The sequence below is a fragment of the Macaca fascicularis genome, chromosome 1 (genome assembly GCF_037993035.2).
Source record: "Macaca fascicularis isolate 582-1 chromosome 1, T2T-MFA8v1.1".
NCBI classification, from domain to species: Eukaryota; Metazoa; Chordata; class Mammalia; order Primates; family Cercopithecidae; genus Macaca; species Macaca fascicularis.
In genome coordinates this window covers 207,431,197-207,457,971 of record NC_088375.1, presented here as the reverse complement: position 1 = coordinate 207,457,971, position 26,775 = coordinate 207,431,197, and the positions used below count along the sequence as shown (strand labels likewise).

At 52.9% G+C, this 26,775-nt stretch overlaps 1 protein-coding gene across 10 annotated transcripts; it reads right to left on the bottom strand.

Annotated features, from left to right (window-relative positions):
• Positions 1–420: 420 nt before the first annotated feature.
• On the bottom strand, positions 421–25,004 carry FGR (FGR proto-oncogene, Src family tyrosine kinase). Of its 10 annotated transcripts, none has more exons than XR_012423720.1 (14): positions 24,907–25,004; positions 14,400–14,539; positions 13,854–13,916; positions 12,445–12,683; positions 11,795–11,897; positions 10,307–10,405; positions 5,295–5,398; positions 4,958–5,107; positions 3,809–3,964; positions 3,427–3,733; positions 2,974–3,050; positions 2,554–2,707; positions 1,345–1,476; positions 421–1,248 (listed from the first exon to the last, which is right to left on the bottom strand). XR_012423720.1 is itself a non-coding variant. In XM_065526668.1 (14 exons), the coding sequence occupies exons 4-14, from the start codon at positions 12,668–12,670 to the stop codon at positions 1,040–1,042; spliced, it is 1,590 nt and encodes a 529-aa protein (XP_065382740.1). In that variant the 5' UTR covers positions 12,671–12,683; positions 13,854–13,916; positions 14,400–14,539; positions 24,907–25,004; the 3' UTR covers positions 421–1,039. The 10 variants fall into 10 exon arrangements, 7 of the variants coding, with proteins under 7 accessions (XP_065382740.1, XP_005544320.1, XP_065382733.1 ...); XM_065526668.1 differs by having other exon boundaries at positions 3,554–3,733; XR_012423711.1 differs by lacking the exon at positions 14,400–14,539.
• Positions 25,005–26,775: the final 1,771 nt, after the last annotated feature.

The following is a 26,775-nucleotide window of genomic DNA, read 5'->3' as shown; positions in this document are numbered from 1 at the left end:
CCCAGGTTCATGCCATTCTCCTGCCTCAGTCTCCCGAGCAGCTGGGACTACAGGTGCCCGCCACCACGCCCGTCTATTTTTTTTTTTTTTTTGTATTTTTAGTAGAGATGGGTTTTCACCATGTTAGCCAGGATGGTCTCGATCGCCTGACCTCGTGATCCGCCTGCCTCGGCCTCCCAAAGTGCTGGGATTACAGGCTTGAGCCACCTCGCCTGGCCAGTTGCTTGTCTTCTAAACTCACAAGCAGATGGGCAGTGGGACTCTGGGTGTTCTAAAACTCCACACCTTGGATGCCCCATGCTTGGTAGGCATTAGGGCCCTCTCTCAGCTTCCCCTGCTGCTGCCTGTGGCCAAATCTGTCCGTTCACCTCCCATTGACCATCCTCCCTCCCAAAGGAAAGTTCAAGAGTATTTCATGGCTTGAGGATTCATATTGTCATTTTACTTATTTACAGAATCAGTAAACTAACGCATACACACTATTCAGAGAGGTGGGAAGCGCTCCACAACCTTCTCCCTCAAACCTGGGCCCAGACCCCAGTCCTGGAGCACTGCATCCACCCGGTAGGAAAGGGGTCCAACCAAGACTTTTCCTGACTTTGTAACTTACAGACACAAGAGAATTGAGGGTAGAAGGGAAATTCTTGGCACCTGGACTGGAGTGGGATAAAAGGAGAGTAGGAAAGCAGTGATAGGAGAGAAGTGAGGGAGGTACATACAGTTTTATAAATAACTAGACAAGGTCTGAGCACTTTGGGTGGGGGTGGAGTGAGAAAGGCTAGAGGCATGTAGGGGCCTAAGTGGGAAAGGAAGAAATAGTGCTTGGGGCCAGAGCGGATGAGGGATCAGCTCTGGGCCTCCTTTTGCCCCATCTGTAAAGTGAGTGAGTTGCCCTAGGTGGTGTCAGAGCAGCCCGCCTCCTCGGAGATGCTCGGACTCTATGGGCTTCTAAGCCAGCCTGCGGACTTTGGAAAAAGAGCTCTGGGGATTGGCAAGGACTGGTGGTCACCGCCAGAGAGGTGGTTGATGCCCAGACAGGCTATGTCTGATCCCCGGGCTGGTACTGTGGTTCGGTGGAGGTGAAGTAGTCCTCCAGGAAAGACTGCAGGTACTCGAAGGTGGGCCTCTCCTCCGGGTCCAGACGCCAGGTCTGTTCCATGGCCTCATACAGGGACGCTGGGCAGCCTGGAGGGCATGGCATGTGGTAGCCCTGCTCCACCTGTTCCAACACTTCCCGTTTACTCATGCCTGAAGGATGGGGCTCTGTTAGTCAAAGGGACAGCCAGGAAGAAGCCCTTCCCCGTGACCATCCCCCACCCCAGCCCTACCCCTGGTGGGGCAAACCTGGGTAGGGGATTCGGCCCTTGGTGATGAGTTCAGTGAGCAGGATCCCAAAGGACCACACATCTGACTTGATGGTGAATCTGCCAAAGAGGGCAGCTTCTGGGGCTGTCCACCTGATGGGGAACTTGGACCCTGGAGAGGATGGGGGAGCAGGGAAAGTTAGTGAGGGGGTCCCTGGAAACAGCTGGATTAAGAGAATGGGGTCTGAGCACAGTGGCTCACATCTGTAATCCTAGCACTTTGGGAGGCCAAGGCAGGGGGATCACTTGAGGTCAGGAGTTTGAGACCAGCCTGGCCAAGATGGCGAAACCCCGTCTCTACTAAAAATACAAAAATTAGCTGGGCGTGGTGGCAGGTGCCTGTAATCCCAGCTACTAGGGAGGCTGCAGCAGAAGAACCGCCTCAACCCAGGAGGTGGAGGTTGCAATAACCTGAAATCGCACCGCTGCACTCCAGCCTGGGTGACAGTGAGACTCTGTCTCAAAAAAAAAAAAAAAAAGAGAGAGAGAGAATGGGGACTTTAGGGATGAGGATCTTGGGGATCCTGAGCACAAGGGTCTCTGGGCATAGTAGAAAGGACTTGGTATCTAGTCAACACCTACTATGTGTCTAGTATAGTGATGGGCACGTTCCAAACATTGCAATAATTCTCACCCTAATAACAGCCAATACTTGGCTAGCCTTTCCTGTGTGCCAGACACTGTTTTAAGTGATATGCATGCATTAACTCATTTGACCCTCACAAAACCTCCATGAGATAGAGACTCATTTTACAGGTGAGGGAAAAGAGGCACTGATTAGTTAGGTAACTTGCCCAGATCACAGGGTTAATACCTGGCTAGGATCCACACTCAGGCATTCTGGCTACAGAATTCCCACTGTTGAACGTCATTGTCTTTCATTTAAGAATTATAGCTGTGCCTGTCACATAGCAGGTGCCTGGTAAACATCTGCTGATTTGCTGTTATCTGAATATTTTCACTTTACAGAAGAGAAAAGGCAGCTTCCGGAGGTCAGGTGACTTGCCCAAGGCCACATGGCTGGTAAGTGGCTGACCTGGGATTTGAGCCCAGAATTGCCTCTCATACTACATCAGGATGGGGGTGACTCGGGTGACCTGGGGTGAAGAAGGGTTCCTGAGTGTGTGGGGCCCCATGGAAGTCCCTTGCTGCATGGGGAGCTCTTGGAAGGTGGGGTGAGGCAGGGCACCTTGGCAGGGGTTGTACTCATCGTCCTTGATGAGACGGGCCAAGCCGAAGTCTGCGATCTTGCACACCAGCCGCTCCCCGACCAGGATGTTGGCTGCCCTCAGGTCGCGGTGAATGTAGTTCATGCGTTCCATGTAGGCCATGCCCTCAGCTACCTGGGGGGCCAAAGTGTGGAGAGATGGGAGCTCATGTGGACTCACAGCACCGTGGCCTGTGTGAGGGGTGAGGGACCATTTGAAAAACCCACTTTCCAGAGGGGGAGACTGAGGCCCAGAAAGAGAGGCAGTACCTCTCAGGCACAGCTGGAGGCACAACTGATGCAGTGGGCGGGGCCGCCCTCCCAGGCGTTTGAAGGGACAGAGAATTTGGGAACAGTTAATAGGTAGGAGGTCCGGGAGGTAAAGGCTGCTGGCCCAGTTACCTGGGCTGCCATGTCCACCAACTGGGGCAGCCTCAAATCCTGGCCCTCCGGGTTCTTGAGGAAATCCAGCAAGCTGCCTGGGAAGAGGAAGCCAGAACGTCAGCCCTAGCCCTGGCCCCAGCCCCTCCTCCTCTCGCTTGGCCCCGCCCCTCCATCCCTGCCCACCTGGACCCGCCCCTCACTTAGGACCCCGCGGGTACCTCAACCCCTCACTTGTCTCGCGCTGGCCTTGCTGCCAGACACGGACTCTGCCCACATCTCATTTCTTCTGTTCCTTGGTGCCCTGGACACGACCCACTCATACTCCGCCCCAGACCCTCCCTCATTCCCGATTCTGCCTTCGTTAGCCCAAACCCCACACCCCCAACACCAGAGGCGCCGCCCCCAGCCCCAGATCCGTAGTGGTCTCACTCGGCCCGGCTCACACCCCAGCGCTCCAGTCGTTTTACACACCTGGTCCTTTAGTGGGACTCTACCCATTGTCCCTCGTCCTTCACAGATCGCGTCCCAGGTCCCACGCCTGAAAACTCCCCTCTTAACTTCCTCCCGAATCCCGCCCGACCAGGCTCCGCCTCCGAACCGTGACACATGAACTCGGTCACGATGTATATGGGCTCCTCCGACACGACGGCGTACAGCTGCACCAGCTTGTCGTGCCGCAGCAGCTTCATGACCTGCGCCTCCGCCAGGAAGGCCTTCGGGGACATGGTGCCTGGCTTCAGCGTCTTCACCGCCACCTTAGTGCTGCCGTTCCACGTGCCTGCTCAGAGGCTGTCTTGTCAGGACCCTCTCCCCCGATCCCAGGCCCTCGCCCCGGCCCCCGGGAGCTCCGTACCCAGCCACACATCCCCAAAGCAGCCGGTGCCCAGCCGGCGCTCCAGCGTGATGGAGCTGCGGCTGATCTCCCAGGCGTCCTTGGCCAGGCCCAGCGTCTGCGGCTTCATGATGGTGCAGGGCGCGGTGAGCAGGTTGCACAGCCCGTCATTCACCTCTAGGGGAGGGGTCATGGGGTAGTCACAGGAGGGCCAGGACACCCCCCTCCACTCCTTATCCTATACCAGCCTGGTGCCAGACCCTAAGATCAATTATAAGGAACTAGGCCCCAAATGAGGTCACAGGCCAGGAAGAAAGGCAACTCGACCCACTGAATAGGGGAACATGTTGGTGCCCAAGGAAGGGAGTGGCACCCAGAGGGAGAGATGATCCCTGTAAGCCTTTTGTAAGGCCTGGGGGCCTTCCCATAGGAGGTAGCCTCCAGCTGGGCCTTGAAGGATAAGGTGGGATTCTCACAGGTGGACATGGGGTTGGGGATTCCAGGCAAAGGTGTGGACATGAGGCGCATGGTCTTCCATGGACTTCATCCTTGGCATAACCAATCAAGGCAGAAACGTGGGCATTGACTCCTGCCTTGCCTTCACCCCCACAGCCAATTCTCCACCAAGTCAGGCCTATTCTGCCTCCTACCCAGCTTCAAAATCATCTGCTTCGTCTTTACTCCACTGCCGCCAATTTAGTCTCACCATCAACAACGGCCCCTGCCTTCTGATGGACCCCTCATTCTGCCTTGTCCCCTGGCATCCAAGCTCCACCAGCAGCCAGAGTTTCTCACAAAAGTGAGACCAGTCTCTGTCACCCCCTGCTCAGGGCCCTGTGATGATGGCTCCCTGTCTGCCCACAGGGCAGTCCTGGTGCCTTGGTGGGGCATTCAGGTGGCACAAACATTCCATCAAGTTTCCACAAATTGAGGCCTTGAGGCAAGAAACTGACCAATGCCTTGCTCAGTTATTAGGAGGTGCTGCGTGGTGATGGACTGCTTTCCTCCAGAAGCTCACAAAAGCTCCTGGCCTAGGAGACCACTCCTTGGGTTCTGGTTTTGGTCTGGCCAATACTGCTTGGTAGACCCTTCCCTTCTCTGGGCCTCAGTCTCCCCATCTGGACAATTCTTCAGTGGGTTGGTTCAGGGATCTGAGGCCCCTGCCCTCACCCATGTAGTGCTGCACCAGCTCCTGCACCGAGTTGAACTGAACCCGCGTGGTGATGTAGTAGCCACCCATGTCCAGCTTGCGAATCTTGTAATGCTTCACATGATCGCCTCTGGTCTGATCCCAGTCCCGGATGGACAGGGAGTAGGCACCTGTGGAGAAGGATCACTTTGGATCTGCTGTTCTCCTCTCCCCTAGTCTGGGAGCTGGGAGAGGCCCGACAGCAGCATCCCTAGGACCTGGTCCCAGTCTTGGCCTTGACCCAAGCACCCTACCGCTCCTAGCCCTACCCCAATGGTTGGGCCTCCCAGTCACCTTGGCGCATGGCACCACCCCTACCTTTGGTGGTCTCGCTTTCCCGAATGAGAAAGGCCCCCTGGGGGTTGCCTGGTGAGAGCAGCTGCCTCTCTGCATCCTTTCTCCCAATCTTTCCAAAGTACCACCTGTTGGGAAAGGCAGGCAAGAGTCAGGTGTGCTCTGCTCAATCCTCACCTCAGCCTCCTGCGCAGTCACTTCACAAGTCAATACTCCATTTTCCCCATGTGTACAATGGGGCTGGTACACCTGCTTCACAGCCTGGCTGGGAGGATCACAGAGAAGGGGAATGTAAAATGCCTGGCACACAGTAGGTGCCCAGCAAAGGTTAGCATCTCTTCTCGTTAGGTTTCTCTTGAATTAAAATTGCTTCAATCCCAGTCATCAGGGTGCCATGGACCCTCAGTTCATCTCACTCTAGCCCCTCTGTGCACTCATTTTACAGATGAGGAAGTTGAGGCTCAGAGAGGGAAAGTGACCTGTCCACAGGCTGGCTAATGAGATCTACCTAAAATCCTCTGCCCCTCACCCTAGTTCTTTTTTCACCACTCCAGTAATCAGATCACTCAGATCCTTCTCCCACCCCCACTTCCAAATCCTTTCCTCCTTTGGCCTCCAGAGCAACACGGTCTCCTGCTTCTCTTCTCTCTGGCTGCTCCCGCCCCAGCTCCTGCTCTTCTTGCACTCTCTTAGACTTGGATGTTGTCCTAAGTCTAAACTTCAACCTCAGGCCTCAATCACTCCTCTCCCTGGGTGATTCTTTCCGGGATTGAACTGTAGCCCTAAACCAACTGTGCAGGTACAATGGGGAAGCTGACATGACCACAGGTGCCATAGAAGACTCAGATGATCATGAAACTGGCCTGTGGCCATCTTGGGTTGAATTAAAGGAGCCTCGTGTTTTCAAACCAAGGGTGATGGAAGTCTTAGTGGACCCTGGGAAAGTCAGTCTGCCCCTGGGTAATTCAGTCCACCCCTGGGTACTAGGCACAGTTCAGGAAACAGGAGAAAGCACTGGCAAGTGGTGTGTCCAAGAGGGCAGGCGGGAGGGGGACGGAGGAAGTGTTGAAGGACTGTATAGACAGGACACATTGTCAAGTTTTTTCAAAGCCCTCCCCCCTCCCACAAGCATGACATTAGCTACTTCCTTAATAATCAGTATAATAATAACAGCACGTATTTCATGCTAGGGTCTGCCTTAATACATGTATGTATTTACTTAATTCTCCTAACAACGTTGTGAGATAGCTACCATTGTTCACCCCCATTAGACAGTCAGGACTGCAGTTGATAGAACAGGAACCCAGGCTGTCTGCTTTAGGGCCTGTGCTCCTAACCACACTACCCGTAACCACAACACTGCACTGAGCACCTCTCAGCGCTTGGTGACACTGGCTCCAAGATGTGGACACAAGCATGAAGCTCCCCACAAACCTCCTGTCCTCTGCATCATTGTCCCTCCTCTCCTTCATGCCTCCTACCACCTCCCCAGACTTGGGCCTCACTGCACTTGACCTCTGAACCTCGCCCACCCACTCCTGTTCAGCGATGCCCACCCGTTCCTGCTCAGTCATACCCACTTCCTGCCAGCAGCCTCCACCTGCATGCAGCCTCTCCATTCCAACAACCTCCAAACATGCCCACATTTCTCCCTTCCCCAAAGGAAACTATTCTAAGTTCCATCTTGCCATCAACATTCTGCTGTATCTTCTCGCCTTCCCTTTACTTGAAAAAGTGCTTCGCACTTGGGTCTCCACTTCCTCACCTCCCACTGCCTCCCAGGTTCTGCTGTCTGGCCTCCGCCTCCCACCCTCACACAGAGAAATCTCTCACCAAGGTCACCCCCACTGCCAAATCCAGTGGCAGCCTGTGACACGCCCTCTCTAGTTTCCTGAAGCTTCTGCGCTCTCTTGGTTCTTCTGACTTGGCCTGGTCTGGATTTCCTCACTTCTCCAGTGGCTCCTTCTCCTTCGAGGGCAGCTTTCCCCAAAGTGGGGTCCCAGAGCCAATCTTTTTCACTCTCTGCTCTCTTCCTTAACCCTTTATATAGCTTTTTAAAAATTTTTTAATTAATTAATTTTTTTTGAGACTGAATCTCACTGTGTTACCCAGGATGGAGTGCAGTGGCTCCATCTTGGCTCACTGCAACCTCCACCTCCCAGGTTCAAGTGATTCTCTTGCCTCAGCCTTCTGAGTAGCTGGGACTACAGTTGCCTGCCACTACACCCAGCTAATTTTTGTATTTTTAGTAGAAATAAGGTTTCACCACGTTGGCCAGGCTGGTCTTGAACTCCTAACCTCAGGTGATCCACCCACCTCAGCCTCCCAAAGTGATGGGATTGCATGCATGCATCACTGCCCCTGGCCCCCTCCTATTTAGCTTTAATGATCATCTTTACTCTCATGAGTTCCACATTTCTGCCCTAGCCCACTGTGACCTCTGCAAGGACCATAGCAAACAAACTGAGGAGTCTTAGTGCCAATTAGGAAAAGGTGCCCCTTCCTTTGGGCTGATTCAGGGGCATGGATTAGCATGGGCTGGTTGCCTGCCATACAAAGCACAACCTAATCGAATTGCTGGCAGCCTCCTCCACATGGATGTTCCTCTCCACAAACCACAATCCAACAAGTACCCGCTAGAACTCATGAACCTATACCTGCTCCTGTGTTCCCTGCCTTAGCAAATGGTGCCATCATCCACCCAGCTCCTTAAGGAGACTTTGAGTCACCCTTGATTCCTCCCACTCCCCATAACCCAAATCAATCACAGAGTCCTGGATTCTCACTTTGCAGTCTCTTCAATCCCTTCTTTTCTCATATATGTATGACATTTGTGAGGATAGCTTTTTAAAAGCTTTATGAGCCTCAGTTTCCTCATCTGTAAAATGGGGACAATAATAATAACAAGGGGCTGGACATGGTGGCTCACACCTGTAATCGCAGCACTTCGGGAGTCTGAGGCAGGAAGATCACTTGAGGTCAGGAGTTTGAGACCAGCCTGGCCAACATGGTGAAACCCCGTCTCTACTAAAATTAACAAAAATTAGCCAGGTGTGGTGGCGTGCACCTGTAGTCCCAGGTACTTGGAAGGCTGAGGCAGGAGAATTGCTTGAACTCAGGAGGTGAAAGTTGCAGTGAGCCAAGATTAAGCCACTGCCCTCCAGCCTGGGCAACAGAGCAAGACTCTGTCTAAAATAATAATATCAAGGCCAGGCATGGTGACTTATGCCTGAAATCCCAGCACTTTGGGAGGCCAAGGTGAGAGGATTGCTTGAGCTCAGACGTTTGAGATCAGCCTGAGCAACATAGCAAGATTCTGCTTCTATAAAAAAAAATATATATAAAAATTAGCCAGGCATGGTGGCACACACCCGTAGTATCAACTACTCAGGAGGCTGAGGTGGGAGGATCACTTGAGCTCAGGAGTTTGAGGCTGAAGTGACCTAAAATCATGTCACTATACCCCAGCCTGGGCAACAGAGCACGCCCTTGTCTCTTAAAAAACTAATAATATCAACAGTGTTATTGTGAGAGTTAAATGAACCAAGGTGGTAAATACTTGCTGTAGTATACTTGCTCAAGTATATAAAGGCATTCAATGAATGGTAAATTCCTGCCTCTTGGGCCAGGCCTCGGTGGCTCATGCCCGTAATCCCTGAACTTTGGGAGGCCAAGATGGGTGGATCGCTTGAGCTCGGGAGTTCAAGACCAGCCTGGGCAACATTGCGAAACACTATCTCTACTAAAAATACAAAAATTACCTAGGCGTGGTGAAAGAATCATCTGAGCCAGGGAGGTCAAAGCTGCAGTGAGCTGTGATTGTGTCACTACACTATACTCTAGCCTGGGCGACAGAGTAAGACCCTGTCTCAAAAAAAAAAAAAAAAAGAAAAGAAAAGAAAAGAAAAATTCTTGTCTCCTTAATAGAATTAATTCCTAGTAATGCTCCCTTGCACTTGTTCAGCACTTTACAATTTTTTTTTTTTTTTTTTTTTTTTTTTTTTTTTTTTTTGAGACGGAGTCTCACTCTATCACCCAGGCTGGAGTGCAGTGGCCGGATCTCAGCTCACTGCAAGCTCCGCCTCCCGGGTTCACGCCATTCTCCTGCCTCAGCCTCCCGAGTAGCTGGGACTACAGGCGCCTGCCACCTCGCCCGGCTAAGTTTTTGTATTTTTAGTAGAGACGGGGTTTCACTGTGTTACCCAGGATGGTCTCGATCTCCTGACCTCGTGATCCGCCCGTCTCGGCCTCCCAAAGTGCTGGGATTACAGGCTTGAGCCACCGCGCCCGGCCTTTTTTTTTTTTTTTTTTTTTGAGACGGAGTCTCGCTCTGTCACCCAGGCTGGAGTGCGGTGGCCGGATCTCTGCTCACTGCAAGCTCCGCCTCCCGGGTTTACGCCATTCTCCTGGCTCAGCCTCCCGAGTAGCTGGGACTACAGGTGCCCGCCACCTCGCCCGGCTAGTGTTTTGTACTTTTTAGTAGAGATGGGGTTTCACCGTGTTAGCCAGGATGGTCTCGATCTCCTGACCTCGTGATCCGCCCGTCTCGGCCTCCCAAAGTGCTGGGATTACAGGCTTGAGCCACCGCGCCCGGCCAGCACTTTACAATTTTTTAAAGCTCACACACTGTTGTTTTTACTGGGAGGCAATATGTATAATGCTGAGCAAATGCAGTTTAACTATCTGGGTTCATACATCAGCTCCACCACTCACTAGCCGTGTGAACTCGCACAGGATATTTACTTTCTCTGTGCCTCAACTTCCTCATTTGTAAAATAGGGTAATAGTAGTTTCTAACCCTATTAATACACAGACAGTACTTTCAATAGTGCCCAGAACATAGTACATGCTCTGTAAGTATTATCTACTACTATTATTATCAGTATAATCTTCTTTTATTCTCACAATGACCTTACAAAATTATTAGATAAGGAGACAGGCTCAGACTGGAGCAATGACTTGTCCAAGAGGTGGCCTTGGAGTCTGGACTCCAGGGTCCTGTCCATAGGGCTGGCCTTGCCGCAATCCTCACTTACTCTTCAGCCTGGATGGAGTCAACAGGGGCCACATAGTTGCTGGGAATGTAGCCAGTTTGTCCGGAGCTGAGAGACCGAGCCTCCCACCAGTCACCTTCACTGTAGGCACAGAACAGGGCATGGTCAGCAGCACCCCCAGCCCCCAAGGCACCCTGGGGCCAGGTGGAGCCACACAGGACTGCAGAGATGAATCCTGCCAACCCCCCATCTTGGACACCCCACCACCACCAGGTCTTTTGTCTGCTCTGCCCCAGCCACTGCAGCTTCCCTGGGAGGGCTTGTCCCTGCAGAAGGAATAAGCTCGGGGGCACTTGGGCCTCTTAGCTTCTTCCATGGGCTCCTCAGCTGGGCTGGGCTGGGGATTGGGAATACAGTGGACAGCTGACTAGGTCACTTCCCCACAGAAAATGGCTACAGATTTCCTTCTGGATAAAATCTAGACTTCTCAACGTGGCTTAAAAAGCCTGGCAGAGGCCGGGTGTGGTGGCTCATGCCTGTAATTCCAGCACTTTGGGAGGCCGAGGCAGGTGGATCTCCTGAGGTCAGGAGTTCGAGACCAGCCTGGCCAACATCGTGAAACCCCATCTTTACTAAAAATACAAAAAATTAGCCAGGCGTAATGGCTCCTGCCTGTAGTCCCAGGATCACTTGAACCCAGGAGGCGGGGGTTACAGCAAGTTGAGATTGCACCACTGCACTCCAGCCTGGGAGAGAGAGTGAGACTCCAACTCAAAAAAAAAAAAAAAAAAAAAAAGCCTGACAGAATCTGCCTCTGCCTACCTCTCTAACTTCTGTTCTCTCCCATTCTGCATCCCGTATTTTATGAACCACCTAAGGTGAACCACTTTGTGGTTTTCAGAAGTTATCATTTATTCTCATTCTCTGTCACTCTCTTCCTTTTTTCCTCCCTCTTATTTTTTATTTTTTAAGTATTTATTTATTTTTTTGAGATGGAGTCTTGCTCTGTTGCCCAGGCTGGAGTGCAGTGGCGCGATCTCGGTTCACTGCAGCCACCTCTCGGGTTCAAGTGATTCTCCTGCCTCAGCCTCCCATGTAGCTGGGATTACAGGTGCACACCACCAGGCCCAGCTAATTTTTGTGTTTTTAGTAGAGACTGGGTTTCACCATGCTGGCCAGGCTGGTCTTGAACTCCTGACCTCAGGTGTTCCACCCGCCTTGGCCTCCCAAACTGCTGGGATTACAGGCGTGAGCCACCGCACCTGGCCGTCTATCTCATTTTTATAGCCTCAGCTTAAAAAATCACCTTCTCCAGGCCGGTTGCAGTGGCCCAACACCTGCCCACCCACCCCCCACCCCACCCCCCACCCCACCCCAGCACACAGTTGCAATCATCCAGGGTTTTTATTTTTATGTATATGTGTTCGCAACTAGGCTGGAGCATTCTGAGGCTAGGGACCAGGCGGGATTCCTGTCTGGGTCCTGCTTCCAGCCCAGACAATGTTCTGACTAGGTGGCCTGGTCACTTACGTATTGTTCAGGATGTGGAACTTCTCGCCCTTGGTGAAGGTGAGGTCATCCTCAGTTCGAGCCTCATAGTCATACAGGGCGATGAACAGGGTCACTCCAATCCCTGCAGAGTCAGGGCTACTCAGCAGGGTAGGGCATGGGGCAGAAGCACCAAGGGGGCTGCACCCCCAAATTCCTGTTCCCCAGCCAGGCGCTGCACCTCCCCACTCCTCTAGTGCCCCGGCTCCCAAAGGCCTTTGGAGTCTAAGGAATTTCAGATTTGGTCTCCACAGCTTAGGACACACAACTTCAAGCCCATTCCTCCCACCACGGAGGATCCCCTTGTTGCCCACTCCTCCTCTTCCCCACCAAGAAGACTTCCCATCTGGGAAGTGGCTCCTAAAAGGGCAAGACGTTTCTCTTTGTCACTTGCATCTGTCACAGGGTCATGCCCCTCTCAGCCTGGGAGTAGAGCTTCCTGACCCTCCCCTGCAGACTGTGGTTTCTGACGGTAGGGCTGTACAGACTCCCTCAGCCTGTGTGATCTTGAAAGCGGGGTTGTGTCTGCCACATCCTACTGGAGGCTCCTAAGGGCGAGTCCGCATCTCCTCTTCTTCCCTCAGTTTCTCCCAGGATCCAGGCAGCACCTGACTCCAGCCCCCTGGACTCACCTGACACACCCCTGATGGTGCCACCATCAAGGAAGCCAGGGTTGATGGCCTGAGAGGAGAAGTTGCTGTAGTTGGGGATGTGGACAAATGATGATGCAGGCTGGGCCTTAGTGGGGTCAGGCCCATAGTGGTCTGCTGCCCCGTAGCTCCTGAAGTCCCCTTCCAGGCCGGCATCCTCTTTGGCCGTGGCCGCCGGCTCCAATTTCTTGCAGTACACACAGCCCATTCCAGGTTCCCTGCTACAGAATGGGGCATGCCTCACTCAAGGGCCCCTGCCAGGTGCATCACTCTGTGCACACACGTGTACGCACATGCTCATACGCTCATACAGGCACATGGCTTTCTCTCTTGGGCCTAGATTGGGGTCCTCCCTCTAAGGGAAAAAAACGGAGCCGGGCCACCTACTGTACCGTTCAGTCTGCCTCACAGTATGTCCCCGCTCAGTGCTTCTCTTTCCATTGGCTCGTGTCTATGTCTCCGGGGCTGGCTTTCTACATTGGGATATTGCTATGCTTATTTGTATATTTTTGCCTCCTATTGCTTTGTTTTTTGTTTTGTTTTGTTTTGTTTTGTTTTGAGACAAGCTCTCACTCTATTGCCCAGGCTGGAGTGCAGTGGCACAATCACAGCTTGCGGCAGCCTTGATCTCCTGGGCTCAAGTGATCCTCTGGTCTCAGCCTCCCAAGAACTGGGACTCCAGGTGCGTGCCACCACCCCTGGCTAATTTGTTCGATTTTTAGTAGAGACAAAGTCTTGCTATATTGCTCAGGTTGGGTCCTAATGCTTTGATATGTTGTGTTTCTGTGACTCTTTCAGTGTGCTTGTACATGTGTGTCTTTGTGTGTCTCTAAGTATGGGTGAGTTTGCCTGTGTGGGTATGCGTGTGTGTGCAGCTCTTTATGGATGTCTGTGTGTCTGTGTGTGCAGGTTTGTGTGTATGTGACAGTGTGTAAAAGTCTCTATGTATGTGTTTGGCTGCATGTGTGTATGTCTGTAAGACCGTGTTTGTGTGTATGTGCTTCTGTGTGAGTCTATGTGTGCCTGTCTGTGTGAGTGGGTGTCTCTGTGTCTGTGTGTCTAGGAATGTGCACGTAGCTCTGTGTGGGAGCAGTGTGCCTGTCTCTGGATGTATCTCTGCGTGTATGTCTATATATCTGCGCATGTTTATGTGTGAGTGTGTGTGAGGCTGTGTGTCTGCACCTGGAGAGTCACTGCAGAGGGGGATCAAGGCCATTTCCTGTCATGGGTCCAGTCTCCAGCCTCTCAAGCTGCCTCATTCTGGCTCCCCCATCTGTTACCTAGCAACAGGGTCCTTATAGGAGGAAGGGGCTGTGAGGAGTTGTGGGGTTCAGGAAGGCCACCCCCACCCTGTTTCGTGACCCTGAAAGCCCTCAGTCCACCCCACTCACCCCTTAGGCCCCTACTCCTGGGTCAGTGGGGCTGCGGCATGATCCTTGGGAGGGGTCAGAGACCTGAGGGTGAGACAGAAGGACAAGGAAGATGAAGGCTCTGCCAATGTTTCTGTCAGCAGCTGCCCAGCTCCTGCCCTCTTCAGGAAGCCAGAAGGCCTGGGCTCTGCCCCAGCATGACTTCTGCCTTCAGTTTCCTTCCTATCACCCCTGGCACACTTACACAACCACTGTCACACAGGGCACACCACCCACACCAGCTCTCTTTCACACTCATACTCACGGGACACACCAGCACAGTCTCGCAACAACACTCACAGCATGCATTTGCATGAGTGTGCATGCCAACACCGTCACACGCCAACAGAGGCTCTAACAAGCCCAAGCTCACAATAACACACACACAGACACATGCACATATACATGTGGTGCCTGCCAGGTTAACAGACACACACACTCAGACACGCATGATTTTGTACATTATAATCATCTCTCTAACAGGATTTCTATCAAGCCATGCTCAGCTCCCTCATAGTCCCCAGTCACCTTCTCCTAAAAACCAGTTCTTCTGGCCGGGCGCGGTGGTTCATGCCAGTAATCCCAGCACTTTGGGAGACCGAGGTGGGTGGATCACAAGGTCAGGAGTTCGAAACCAGCCTGGTCAATATGGTGAAACCCCATCTCTACTAAAAATGCAAAAATTAGCCAGACGTGATGGTGGGCGCCTGTAGTCCCAGGTACTCGGGAGGCTGAGGCAGCAGAATCACTTGAACCCGGGAGGCAGAGGTTGCAGTGAGCCGAGATCGCACCACTGCACTCCAGCCTGGGTGACAGAGCAAGACTCTATCTCAAAAAACAACAAACAAACAAACAAAAAACAGTCCTTCTTCTGAACCCTGCTGTGCTCCCAGCCACCCTAGGGTTCCATGTGGTGGCTGAGTGACAGTGGATACCTGCCTCCGGAGCTCTGCCCCTATCCCCATAGCAGGGAAAGGACCACGTCAGAAGTTGGGGCCACCAGAGTCCCTTGGGAAGGCCCACAATGAGCCAACTCTTTTCTGGCAGCTGTATCCTCTGAGCAACAGGGCAGGAGGTCATTGAGCAAGGGTCCCCCACACCCTGCCAGAAACTCTGCCATTGCAACACTCAGAGAGGAACTGACTGGTGAGAAGGCTTGGTTTCCTAAGATGTGAGAAGAATGGAGAGTTGAGGGTGGGGCCAATCCAGTGAACCCTGATTTGCCCCAGAGGGGCCCCAAGGTCCTAGAAGCAAGGACCCACCAGCTTCTCCTCTTGATCCCCAGTCCAGTTACCATTACAGATATTCTCTTCCTCTTCTCTCTGGGTCCTGTCCTTCCTTCCTAGCACCACTCACCTCTTCCAGGAAGTCTTCCTGGATCCACCAGGTCCAGTTGCCTGGCCGATGGTTCCGTCACATCAGTGCTTTGGTCTCCACCCTAGCCCCACCTGCCCCTCTCACCCTTTGCTGTAAGTGTGCTCTCATGTGTGTGTTGGGTGGGGGTAGGGGCCTCACACCCATGTGGTGAACTGTGGGGCGGGCTGTGGTGAGAAGCCTGCCCTAAAATAGCCCCTGTTCACTGGGCCCTGCCTGAGACCTGTGCCCTGGGACCCCTCCCTGGGATGAAACCACTGTGTCTAAAAGGCCCCAGGATGCTACAGGGCTAGTCAGAGCCAGGGCAGAAAATAGAGGTGGAGGATTGGAAGCCATCCAGGGCCCAAGGGGAGGGATTTCAGGGACTGGTGACAACAGAAATGAGGCTGATACAAAAACGAGGGTGAGGCCGGGCACAGTGGCTCACACCTGCTATCCCAGGACTTTGGGAGGCCAAGGCAGGACGATTGCTTCAGCCCAGGAGCTTGAGACCAGCCTGAGCAACATAGGGACACCCTGTCTCTACAAAACAGAAATTTTTTTAATTAGCCAGTCCTGCTGGCACCCACCTACAGTCCCAGCTACTCGGGAGGCTGAGGTGGGAGGATTGCTTAAGCCTAGGAGTTTGAGGCTGCAGGAGCTGTGATTGTACCACTGCACTCTAGCCTGGGAGAGAGAGTAAGACCCTGTCTCTATTTTAAAAAGAAAACAGAAAAACCAAGGGTGAGAATAAAGCCTTCTCACAGGAAGACACACACACACCTCAAATGGTGCACCGTGCTGATACCCAGATCCACACAGCCCTTCAGCCCCTTCTCAGATGGCACGCTACCTCAGCTGCCTCATGCAGTCTCAGGCTACTCTGCAGATTCTTAGCACAAACATCTTTCAGTGTACACACACCCCATATACACACACGTCCAGCCCTCATCCGTCTTCACATAGATGCGTATGCACACGCATGTGCACACACACACACACACATCTTCTATACAAGAATAGCAAATATAGAATTTATAGCACTTACTATGTGCTGGCCACTGCATTAAGCACTTTACCTATATTATCTCATTTTATCCACACAACCCTATGATTTAAGTATAATTATTATTAATTTATTTATTTTGAGAGGGAATTTCGCTCTTGTCACCCAGGCTGGAGTGTAATGGCATGATTTTGGCTCACTGCAACCTCCGCCTCCTGGGTTCAAGCCATTCTCCTGCCTCAGCCTCCCGAGTAACTGGGATTACAGGCGCCCACCACCATGCCAGGCTAATTTCTGTATTTGTAGTAGAGACAGTGGTTTCACCATGTTGGCCGGGCTGGTCTTGAACTCCTGACCTCAAGTGATCCACCCACCTTGGCCCCCCAAAGTGTTGGGATTACACGTGTGAGCCACTGCACCTGGCCTAAGTATTATTATTATTGATGAGGCAACTGAGGCACAGAGAGGTTTGGAAATCTGCCCAGGGTTGGCTAGTCACAGTGGCTCATGTCTATAATCCCAGAACTTTGGGAGGCCAAGGCAAGAGGTTTGCTTGGGCACAAGAATTCGAGACCAGCCTGGGCAATATGGCAAATTCCAGCTCTATAAAAAATGCAAAAATTGGCCATGCACGGTGGCTTACGCCTGTCACTGCACTCCAGCCTGAGCGATAGTGAAGCTCCGTCTCGATAAGAAAAAAAAAAAAAACCTCCAAAAATTAGCTTGGCATGGTGGCACGTGCCTCGAGAGGCTGAGGCAGGAGGACCGCTTAAGATCAGGAGGTAGAGGCTGCAGTGAGCTATGATCATGCCACTGCACTCCAGCCTGGGCAAAGTAGTGAAACTCTGTCTCAAAAAAGGCGGCCACAGATATGATGCATCCTGGTGTTTGGCTCCAGAATCTGAGCTTTCAAGTACTTCTCTCCATTGCCCATCACAGATACAGACAGATGCAGCCATTCCTGCTGGCATGCACAAATGCAGATGCCCCCACACTGTCCCCCTGCCCCCCACATAGGGACACACACACTCACACACACACAGACACACACACACAGATATACACAGCTCTCTCCGGTGACACAGACCCACATAGAGCTCTCCTCTATAGAACATAGACTTATACAATCTCTCATGTTCACACACAGATACAATGTTGCCACTTCCAATAATACCCACGTATATATTGCCACAACATATCTACATCAGACCAAGGGGATCCCTGAATTCTGCATGCCCAGTATGGCTGGAAGGGAGAGACTATCAGCATCTGAGAAGGAAGCTCTGTGGGCTCAGGAAGAGCCCTGGCACGGCTGACAGTGTTGTCAGCAGGCAGAGGTAGGCAGTTCTTAAGTCTTACCACTTCCAGACTCGATACAGACCAAAGCCCTGGCCAGGCCTGGCTCTCTGGGGACCAGTATGCTGAGGGGTCAGGGGATGTAGGGCACAGGGTATGGCATCTGCATGGCCCAAGGCAGTGAGGGGCCACACTGCATGTAGCCATGTTCATGCTGTTTTGTCAGAGGAAAGAAAGAGATGGGGAAAGATAGAAAAAGGAGAGGCAGAGAGAGAGAGAGAGAGAGAGAGAGAGAGAGGCAGAGTTTGAGAGATACAGGGAGATAAAGAGAAAGAGCCAGAGACAGTTAGAGAGACAGAAAGAGAGACAGAAGGACGAGCCAGAGACAGAGAAATACAGCGTGGTAGGCTGGCAAACTGACTCTCAAAAAAATTAAAAAAGCCCTGATCTGTCGCATTTTCTGATTTCCATGGTGTAAATATTCCCACCATGGCTGATTTAAAGCTACCAGAGTGAGTTCCTGAAAGCTGGGGTGGAAGAGATGCGCAGAATGAACTCCCCTGAGCCAGTAACTAGCTGGCTCCAGCACACACTGCCAGCAAGAAACAGAGACAAAGAGACAGAGGCAGAAACGAGAATTAAGGAGAAAGAGTAACCGAGAGACAGAAAGAGACAGAAACAGAGAGAGGCGGAGATGAAAAGAAAGAGAGAGAGAGCTAAAGAGACAAGGAGGGGAAAAGACCTCGGAGGGAGAGCAGATTGGGTTCACTCTGCTCAGGCATCTACATAAAAATAGCCCTAGGACTCGTCATCCTCCTCTTACTCTGATCTCTATGTGCCACCAATCCTTTGGAGAGTAATTTGACTTCCTAGAAATCTGGGTGGCAGTAAAAATGTGCTAATTTATTAAATAGTGACTAGCATCTTGCCAAGCAATTCCCAGTCATGGTCTTGTCTAGTGAACCTATGAGGTGGGTTTATGACTGCCCTTATTTTACAGATGAAGAAACTGAGGCACAGAGGGCCGGGCGCGGTGGCTCAAGCCTGTAATCCCAGCACTTTGGGAGGCCGAGACGGGTGGATCACAAGGTCAGGAGATCGAGACCATCCTGGCTAACACAGCGAAACCCCGTCTCTACTAAAAACACAAAAAATTAGCCGGGCGAGGTGGCGGCGCCTGTGGTCCCAGCTACTCGGGAGGCTGAGGCAGGAGAATGGCGGGAACCCGGGAGGCAGAGCTTGCAGTGAGCTGAGATCTGGCCACTGCACTCCAGCCTGGGCGACAGAGCGAGACTCCGTCTCAAAAAAAAAAAAAAAAAAAAAAAAAGAAACTGAGGCACAGAGATGTTAAGTAACTTGCCCAAGATTACACTGTGACTAAAGGATGATAAAATGCAATGCTGATCAATTTGTTGCCAAAAACCACTGTAACCACTGGTCCATTCTGCAATCCTAGTAGAAGCAATAATGCAAGCTTGTCCAACCCACAGTACATGGGCCAGATGCGGCCCAGGACAGCTTTGAATGTGGCCCAACACATATGAATAAACTTTCTTAAAACATTATGAGATTTTTTTTTTTTTGGAGATTTTTTTTTTTGAGACAGGGTCTCACTATGTTGCCCAGGCTGAAGTGCAGTGGCATGATCTTGGCTCACTGCAACCTCTGCCTCCTGGGTTCAAGTGATTCTCCTGCCTCAGCCTCCTAAGTAGCTGGGACTACAGGTGTGCTACCAACATGCCCGGCTAATTTTAGTAGAGACGGGGTTTTACCATGTTAGCCAGGGTGGTCTCGATCTCCTGACCTCATGATCTGCCTGCCTCGGCCTCCCAAAGTGCTGGGATTACAGGCATGAGCCACTGCACCCGGCCTGTTTTGCAATTTTTTTAAGTCCATCAGCTATCATTAGTGTTAGTGTATTTTATGTGTGGTTCAAAACAATTTTTCTTCTTCCAGTGTGGCCCAGGGAAGCCAAAAGATTGGACATCCCTGCAATAACGTGTGTCTCTTAAGGAGCACCTAGTGTTCTGAGCCCTGTGCCTCATGCTCTGAATCCTTGATCCAGCAGGCAGGGCGCAGGTTGGGGGAGGGAGGGGTGCGGGAGAGAGAGAGAGTGAGCCATATCTGCCCAGATTTTCTCAGGAAGTCACTGAATCTGAAGAAGCCAGGTCTCTCTTTTCTCAGCACTGAACTTGGCTGCCTGCTAACACCAGAAAGGCGGCAGCTCAGAAAGTAGCCACAGCATCCTTCTGGGCACTTAGTTCTGTTTATAAATATGTCTCTTGAACATCTGGTTTACAGGAGTTGGCTCCGAGATCCCCATCAGGGTCAAAATCAGGTTTACAAGTATCAAACTAAGGTCCAACCCTGGACCATAGTGCTCCCCACTTCAACATCTGCCCTGTGGCCCTCCCCAGCTCCATTCTTCAGTAGCTCTGTGACCTTGGATCTTTGACATAAGCCTCTGAGCCTTAGTTGCTGCATCTGCACCTTCTGAGCAGTTGTTGTGAGGGCTTCATGACATGTGGCTCTTGCCCAATGTGCAGTGGCCAAGTGTGACCAATAACCAAAACCAGAATGGCCCCCAGGGACCATTTACAACTCCACCCTTTCTTTTGCATAGGGAGAAGTTACTTTCCCAAGATCACACAGTCAGACAGGGGATTCAAAGTCAGGACTATTAATTCAAGTCCAGAGTTCTGCTCCCTCCCCCATGGCTGTGTTCTCCAAAGCCTGAGCAGGAGATCATCCTGTTCCTAACTAGTGAATGTCATACTTCCGGTCGAACACACCACCCCTGTCATATGGCAGCTGGTCACCCAGCAGGCAGGGACCCTGCCTCCCACCCATCCCTACTGCTGGACATAGGAACCCCAGGTTCACCCATTCTTTTTCGAGGCCCATACTTCCCAACGCTATGCCAGTTCTTTGATGTAGACACAGGATGTCCTGCCCCCGCAACCCTCACCAAGTGTCTGTGGGATCTAGAGGCAGATTTAGGCTCACATTCTAGCCTGCCTGACAACTGACTTAAGGCATTGGGCAAGTCAGTTTATCTCCCTGAGCGGCAGCATCTTTGCCTATAAAATGAGAATACAAATGTCCACCTCCTGGGGTTGCTTCTCAGCATCAAATGGGTTCTCATCCTTGAAAGCATCAGACATACAGTAAGTGCCCAGTGAACTTTCACTTCCCTCCTTTCCCTTGAGAAAGGTCCTCCATGGCAATGATGGTATGGGACCAGAGGGTACAGGACTGGGCAGGGCTGAGAAGAAACAGAAGTTCCCAGGGTGAGGTGAGAGGGCTGAGCTGGCCCAGCTGCCTGGGGGATTTCACCAAAAGGGAACTGGGACTTTGGGCAGGGGCAGGAAACCACCATCCTGCAAGAGTTCCGGCTTCTCCTCTGGGCTCTGGGCTGACCGGGGGCAGGCCAGGGTTGGAGGAGCAGGGAGCAGGTGACTCCCATCCCACTGTGCCGCATCTCTCACTAGCTCTGTCCCCCAGACCGGGCTTCCATCCCTCATCCCCAGTCCTCTCATAGAGACCCTTCACCCTGCTGAACCCCAGCGCCTTTGCTGAATCCCCATTTCTCTCGCTGAGACCCCCACTGCTCATTAACTCTTTCTTTCCTTCCTTCTTTCTTTCTTTCTTTCTTTCTTTCTTTCTTTCTTTCTTTCTTTCCTTCCTTCCTTCTTTCTTTCCTTCTTTTTCTCTTTTCTTTCTTTCTTTCTCTTTTTCTTTTTCTTTCTCTCTCTCTCTTTCTCTCTTTCTTTCTTTCTCTCTCTCTCTTTCTCTCTCTTTCCTTTCTCTCTCTCTTTCTTTCTCTTCTTCTTTTTTTTTTTTTTTGAGACGGAGTCTTGCTCTGTCGCCGAGACTGGAGTGCAGTGGCCGGATCTCGGCTCACTGCAAGCTCCGCCTCCCGGGTTTACGCCATTCTCCTGCCTCAGCCTCCCGAGTAGCTGGGACTACAGGCACCCGCCACCTCGCCCGGCTATTTTTTTGTATTTTTTACTAGAGACGGGGTTTCACCGGGTTAGCCAGGATGGTCTCGATCTCCTGACCTCGTGATCCGCCCGTCTCGGCCTCCCAAAGTGCTGGGATTACAGGCTTGAGCCACCGCGCCCGGCCTTTTTTTTTTTTTTGAAACAGTGTCTCATTCTGTCGCCAAAGTTGGAGTGCAATGATTCAATCTCGGTTCACTGCAACCTCCGTCTTCCGGGTTCAAGCAATTCTCCTGCCTCAGCCTCCTAAGTAGCTGGGATTACAGGCATGCGCCACCATGCACAGCTAAAATTTTGTATTTTTGTATTTTTAGTAGAGACGGGGTTTCGTCATGATAGCCAGGCTGTTCTTGAACTTCTGACCTCAGGTGATCCACCCACCTCGGCCTCCTAAAGTGTTGGGATTACAAGTGTGAGCCACTGTGCTTGGCCTTCATTAACCACCTTTCATCTCACACGATCTTTTCTTGTGGCCTCGAAACTGCCTCCTGAAGAAGACATGCCCACCCAACCCTGTGTGACTCCACCACCACCATGGTGAGGCCAGGTGTGTGCAGGGGGTGTTTGGGGGTAGCCTTTACCCTCCATGTGGTCCCGAAGCCATCAGCAGTTTTTTCCACTTCTTGTGGGTAAAAGCTGTTTTCCACCTGTTGCTGAAAACCACCCACCAGCCTCTAAAACACAGCTCTTTAGGTGCCATCTGTCCTGGGACTCAGGATTTTCAGGAGATGGGAGCCATGGGGGTGTCCAGGGGCAGGCGAGGGATGGGAGTCTAGATTTCAGTGTGACCAGACAGGAAGCCCCGTCCCCGGTTCCTCAGGGGAGGGGGGCGGTGAGGAGGACATCCTGCCTTTTCCCACCTTAGGTCAGCCCAGTCTGCTCCCCGTGGGAAAAGCCCTGCCCCTACTTCTCCAGCTCTGGGGTTCCCTACTCAGCCTCCTGAGGTCTGGCCACTTCCTTTGCCACATCAGCTCCAGGTGGCTGCAGAGAACACCCGAACATCCACCTGTGTGCTCAAGGGTTCATGCTCATTCACTCAGAGACCAAAACATACAAACACTCACACCCTCACTGGAGGAGGGCATGGGAGCACCGACTCACTGGAACGGGAAGTGGTCATGAAGCCCTGGAATCCCACACCCTCCTCCCTGGTGGGGACATGAAACTTGGTCTGGATGAGGTAAGGATTCAGGCCTCAGCTCAGGCTACATCAGAGACGAGATGTCCTGGACTTCTGGTCCCTACTGTTGGCCCTGCAGGTTGCCAACTCCCAAATCTCCATCTTCCCATCTGTGAAGTGGGACCAGGGTCCTGCTCTCCCATCACCACCACAGTCGGAAGGATGCTGAGGACGTCAGGGTCCTTGAGAGTACACACCCGAGGTGTGGCCAACTGGGTGCGGCACCAGAGAGGGTGCGAGACAGATTTCAACTCTGCTGACCTCCCCAGTGTGGGCCCTCATCAGAGCCATAGACTGTTTATTTAGATGTCAACTGAGCGCTGGTCCCTGGAGGCCCTGTCAGTGAGAGCAGGGCTGTCTGGTCCTCATCCATGCTTTTTGTTGCTGTTTTTTTGTTTTTGTTTTTGTTTTTTTTGAGACGGAGTCTCACTCTGTCGCCCAGGCTGGAGTGCAGTGGCCGGATCTCAGCTCACTGCAAGCTCCGCCTCCCGGGTCCACGCCATTCTCCTGCCTCAGCCCCCCGCACCCCCCCCAGTAGCTGGGACTACAGGCCCCCGCCTCGTCCAGCTAGTTTTTTGTATTTTTTTAGTAGAGACGGGGTTTCACCAGGTTAGCCAGGATGGTCTCGATCTCCTGACCTCGTGATCCGCCCGTCTCGGCCTCCCAAAGTGCTGGGATTACAGGCTTGAGCCACCGCCCCCGGCCTCATCCATGCTTTTTGTTGCTGTTTTTTACAGACAAAATCTCACTCTCTCACCCAGGAGCTCTCACTGCAGCCTTGAACTCGTGGATTCCAGCGATCCTCCAGCCTCAGCCTCTGCAGTAGCTAGGACTATAGGCAGGTGCCACCACTTCTGGCCTTCCGGCTAACTATATTTTTTTGTAGAGACAGGACGGGGGTCTCCCTGTGCTGCCCAGGCTGGTCTCCTCTGCATGCTTTTGAGATAGTGAAGGGGAGGCTCGCTGAGTCAGGGATAGCCCTTAACCCTTCAGGACACTCAGCAAATACTGCTTTCTACACCTGATCCTCGTGGGGGAAGGGTGGACACGAGGATAATTTCTCCCCATAGTTCAGATGAGGAAAAGGAGGCCCAGAGAAGCCCCGTAACTTGTCTACAGTCACACAGCAATTAAGGGCCCAGTCTTGCTAAGAACCCAGGTCTCTCAAACAGCAGATCCTCCAACTCAGGATCCCTAAACACAGCGGCATCGCGCCCTCCTAAGTCGGGAAGCCCCCCCCCCCCCACCAGACCGAGGATTCAAAAAGGGGGCGAAGGTGGAGAGCAAAGGGGGCTGCCCCCGCCAGGAGCCCCGCGGCGGCCCAGTGCGGCCCGCCCTCGCGTTGCCATGGAGGCAGCCCCTGCGGGCACTGGCGGTCAAAGGCAGGATTTCCGTCGGGGAGGCAGCAATTCCCGGATCCCGCGGGGAGCGCGGGCCGAGACCGCCGCGGGCGCGGAGGGGGCGCCCGGAGAGGCCAGTCCCTGCTGAGGGCGGGGACTTCCCCAGGAAGAGGGGACCCACGCCTTGCGCACCGGGAAGGAGTCCCCTGCAGCCCGGAACCCACCGCAAGGGCGGGCCGGGAGGGTCGCGGCCGCCTACGTTACCCTGCGGGTTGTGGGCTTCACCCCGACTTCGGCCGGCTCGGAAAAGGGGAACTTCCTGGACCCGCAATTGCACCTCAGGTTCTCCGTCCTCCAGAGATCGTTCTCCTCGACCCTCTTCCCGCCAGCTTCCTCACCTGTTCCCTCCAGCACCCCCACCCATTTCCCTTCTCCCGGACCCATCAGACCCGTCGGCTTCTCCCCGAAGTCCCACTCTCACGATCCCTCCAGTTTCTCCCACAGACCCTCCTGGGGTTCCCCTTAGTCCTTCTCCCCCGCCTGTCTTAGCCCCCCTTCCTAAACTCTCGTAAGTCCCCTCCATTCTACCCACTAGACCTTTTTGGGGTCCCTTTGGTCGGCTTCCCCGGTGCTCCCCTCCGCCCTCTCCCCCAGGTTTATCAGCCTTGCTCTCCAGGTCGCCAGTTTTACTCCTTAGGCCTTTTCGGGCTGGGGTCCCTTTGGCTGTCACCTTGCTCAGGTGTCCCCCCACACCCATGTTCAGGCTTCTCTTCCCCTCCACCCCCAGTCCTCTCCCCAGAGCCCCGAGGGGGAGGGCACTGCCTGACCTGCCCAGCCCCCACCCGACGCGGTCTCTTACCTGGAGCCAAATTCTGCCTGGCCCCGGAGCGAGCCAGCCGGGGCTCCAGCAGCCGCGAGTGCCGGCGTGCGGGGAGAACTGGGGTGCTGCCCGCTTCTGACCGCCGCCCCTGCTGGGCAGGGAGGAGGAAGCCGCCTCGGACTTCTCTTATTGCAGTCGCGGCGGGCGGGCGGTGGTGGTGGCGGGGAGACAGTCACGCCCCAGCCCCAAGCCAGCTGCCCGCAGCGAGGAGGCGCCCTCAGATCCCAGGCCCACCCGCCCCCACCTTCCTCCTCCCCAGGTTACGGGAGGTCAGGTCTGTCACCCTCCAGACCTGAGTCCCCAGCACGGCCTTCCCAAAGGCCCCCTCCAAAAGTGCAGTTTTCGCACCCCTGAAGCACCTGTTCTTTCAGGATCATTGAATTGGAGGTTAAGAGGGGCTTTTCTCCATCACTGAGGACCAGATCGGGACTGGCCTTACTCGAGTTCTCACAGCCAGTTGACTTCAGACTGCTGTCACCAGAGCCACTGGACATGGATCACTTGGACCCTGTCAGCATGCCTTCCCTTCCTCAGGGGCTGGGCACTGGGGACACAGGGCAGTGAGCAGCAGAGGACCTTTCTGTTAGGCAACTGCCTTTCAGAGGAGCGGGAAGGGTGTCAGCCTCCCCCACACACCCAAGTTTTAGAAAAACTGGGCAGGGGGCAGTGGCTCAGCCTGTAACCTCAGCACTTTGGGAGGCTGGGTGGGAGGATTGCTTGCGCCCAGGAATTCCAGACCAGCCTGGGCAACATAGGGAGACACCATCTTTTGTTTTCTAAATTAGCTGGGTGTGCTGTTGTACCCCTGTGGTCCCAGCTACTGTGGAGGTTGAGGTGGAAGGATCCCTTGAGTCAGGCGGGTCGAGGCTGCAGTGAGCTGTGATTGAGCTACTGCACTCTAGCTTGGGTGACAGAGAAAGACCCTGCCTTAAAAAAAAAAAAAAGAATGTGGGTTTTGTTGCAGAAAATGATTTTTTTTTTTAAAGAAAAAAGAAAAACAGTATCTTAGAACATGTGGAAAAAGATTTTTAAAAACAAGAGAAACAGTAGTATCCTCTATCAGTTCCAATCTCTCTGTCTGGTAGGGATCCCTGACCCTTCCTCAACCTGGGGTTCAGTCCCCACTCCCACCACTGTTACTTCAGCCTTAAAAGCAAGAACCCGGAATATCCCTCCTGTCTAGGAAAGGAAGAGGTGTGGTGGGGAGGGCTGTTTGGTGGAGAAGTATGTGTCAGTTGGGATGTGGTGAGAGGCAGGGAGAGTGTGTATAAACACAGAAGAGAGAGAGAGTGTGTGTGTGTGTGTGTGTGTGTGAGAGAGAGAGAGAGAGAGAGAGAGAGGGAGAGATAGAGAGAGAGAGAGACAGAGAGAAAGAGAGAAAGCAATGACATGATGACTTTGCTTTTGGAATCAACAACTAGGCCACGGCATGCAGGCAGGTGTGTTTGTATGTATGGGCAGGAGCGTGTGGGGATGTATGTGTGCATGCGTTCACATGCTCAAGTATGTCCCAATGTGACTGGGGTAACAGAGTGGTGGGATGCAGATAAGAATGCTTTTCTCTTAGGAAATGGGAGGAGGGATGAGGAGGAAGACAGAGGAGCCAGTGGCGGTGCAGGGTCTCTGGAAGAGTGGCCTCACCCTAGCCGGGCAGCATCACCTCCGCCATCAAATGCTCCCTGCCTGGCCATTGGCCCACATGTTCAATTAGGAAACAAGCAAACATTTATCATTGTGTCTTAGGTGCCAGCCTTAGGGAAAACAGAGATGAGAGACTGGTCCCTGCTCTTGGGGGATCCCCCCAATCTATCATGCTCGCTCTGTCATCCTTCAAGGTCTGGCTCACAG

Coding starts and splice junctions, on each gene's coding strand:
- FGR (XM_065526668.1), bottom strand. CDS start 12,670: ATGGGCTGTGTGTACTGCAAGAAATTGGAGCCGGCGGCCACGGCCAAA. Junction 5,108..5,294: donor GGAAAGCGAGACCACCAAAG/GTAGGGGTGGTG, acceptor CCTTCTCCACAG/GTGCCTACTCCCTGTCCATC. Junction 2,708..2,973: donor TGGTGGACATGGCAGCCCAG/GTAACTGGGCCA, acceptor TTGGCCCCCCAG/GTAGCTGAGGGCATGGCCTA.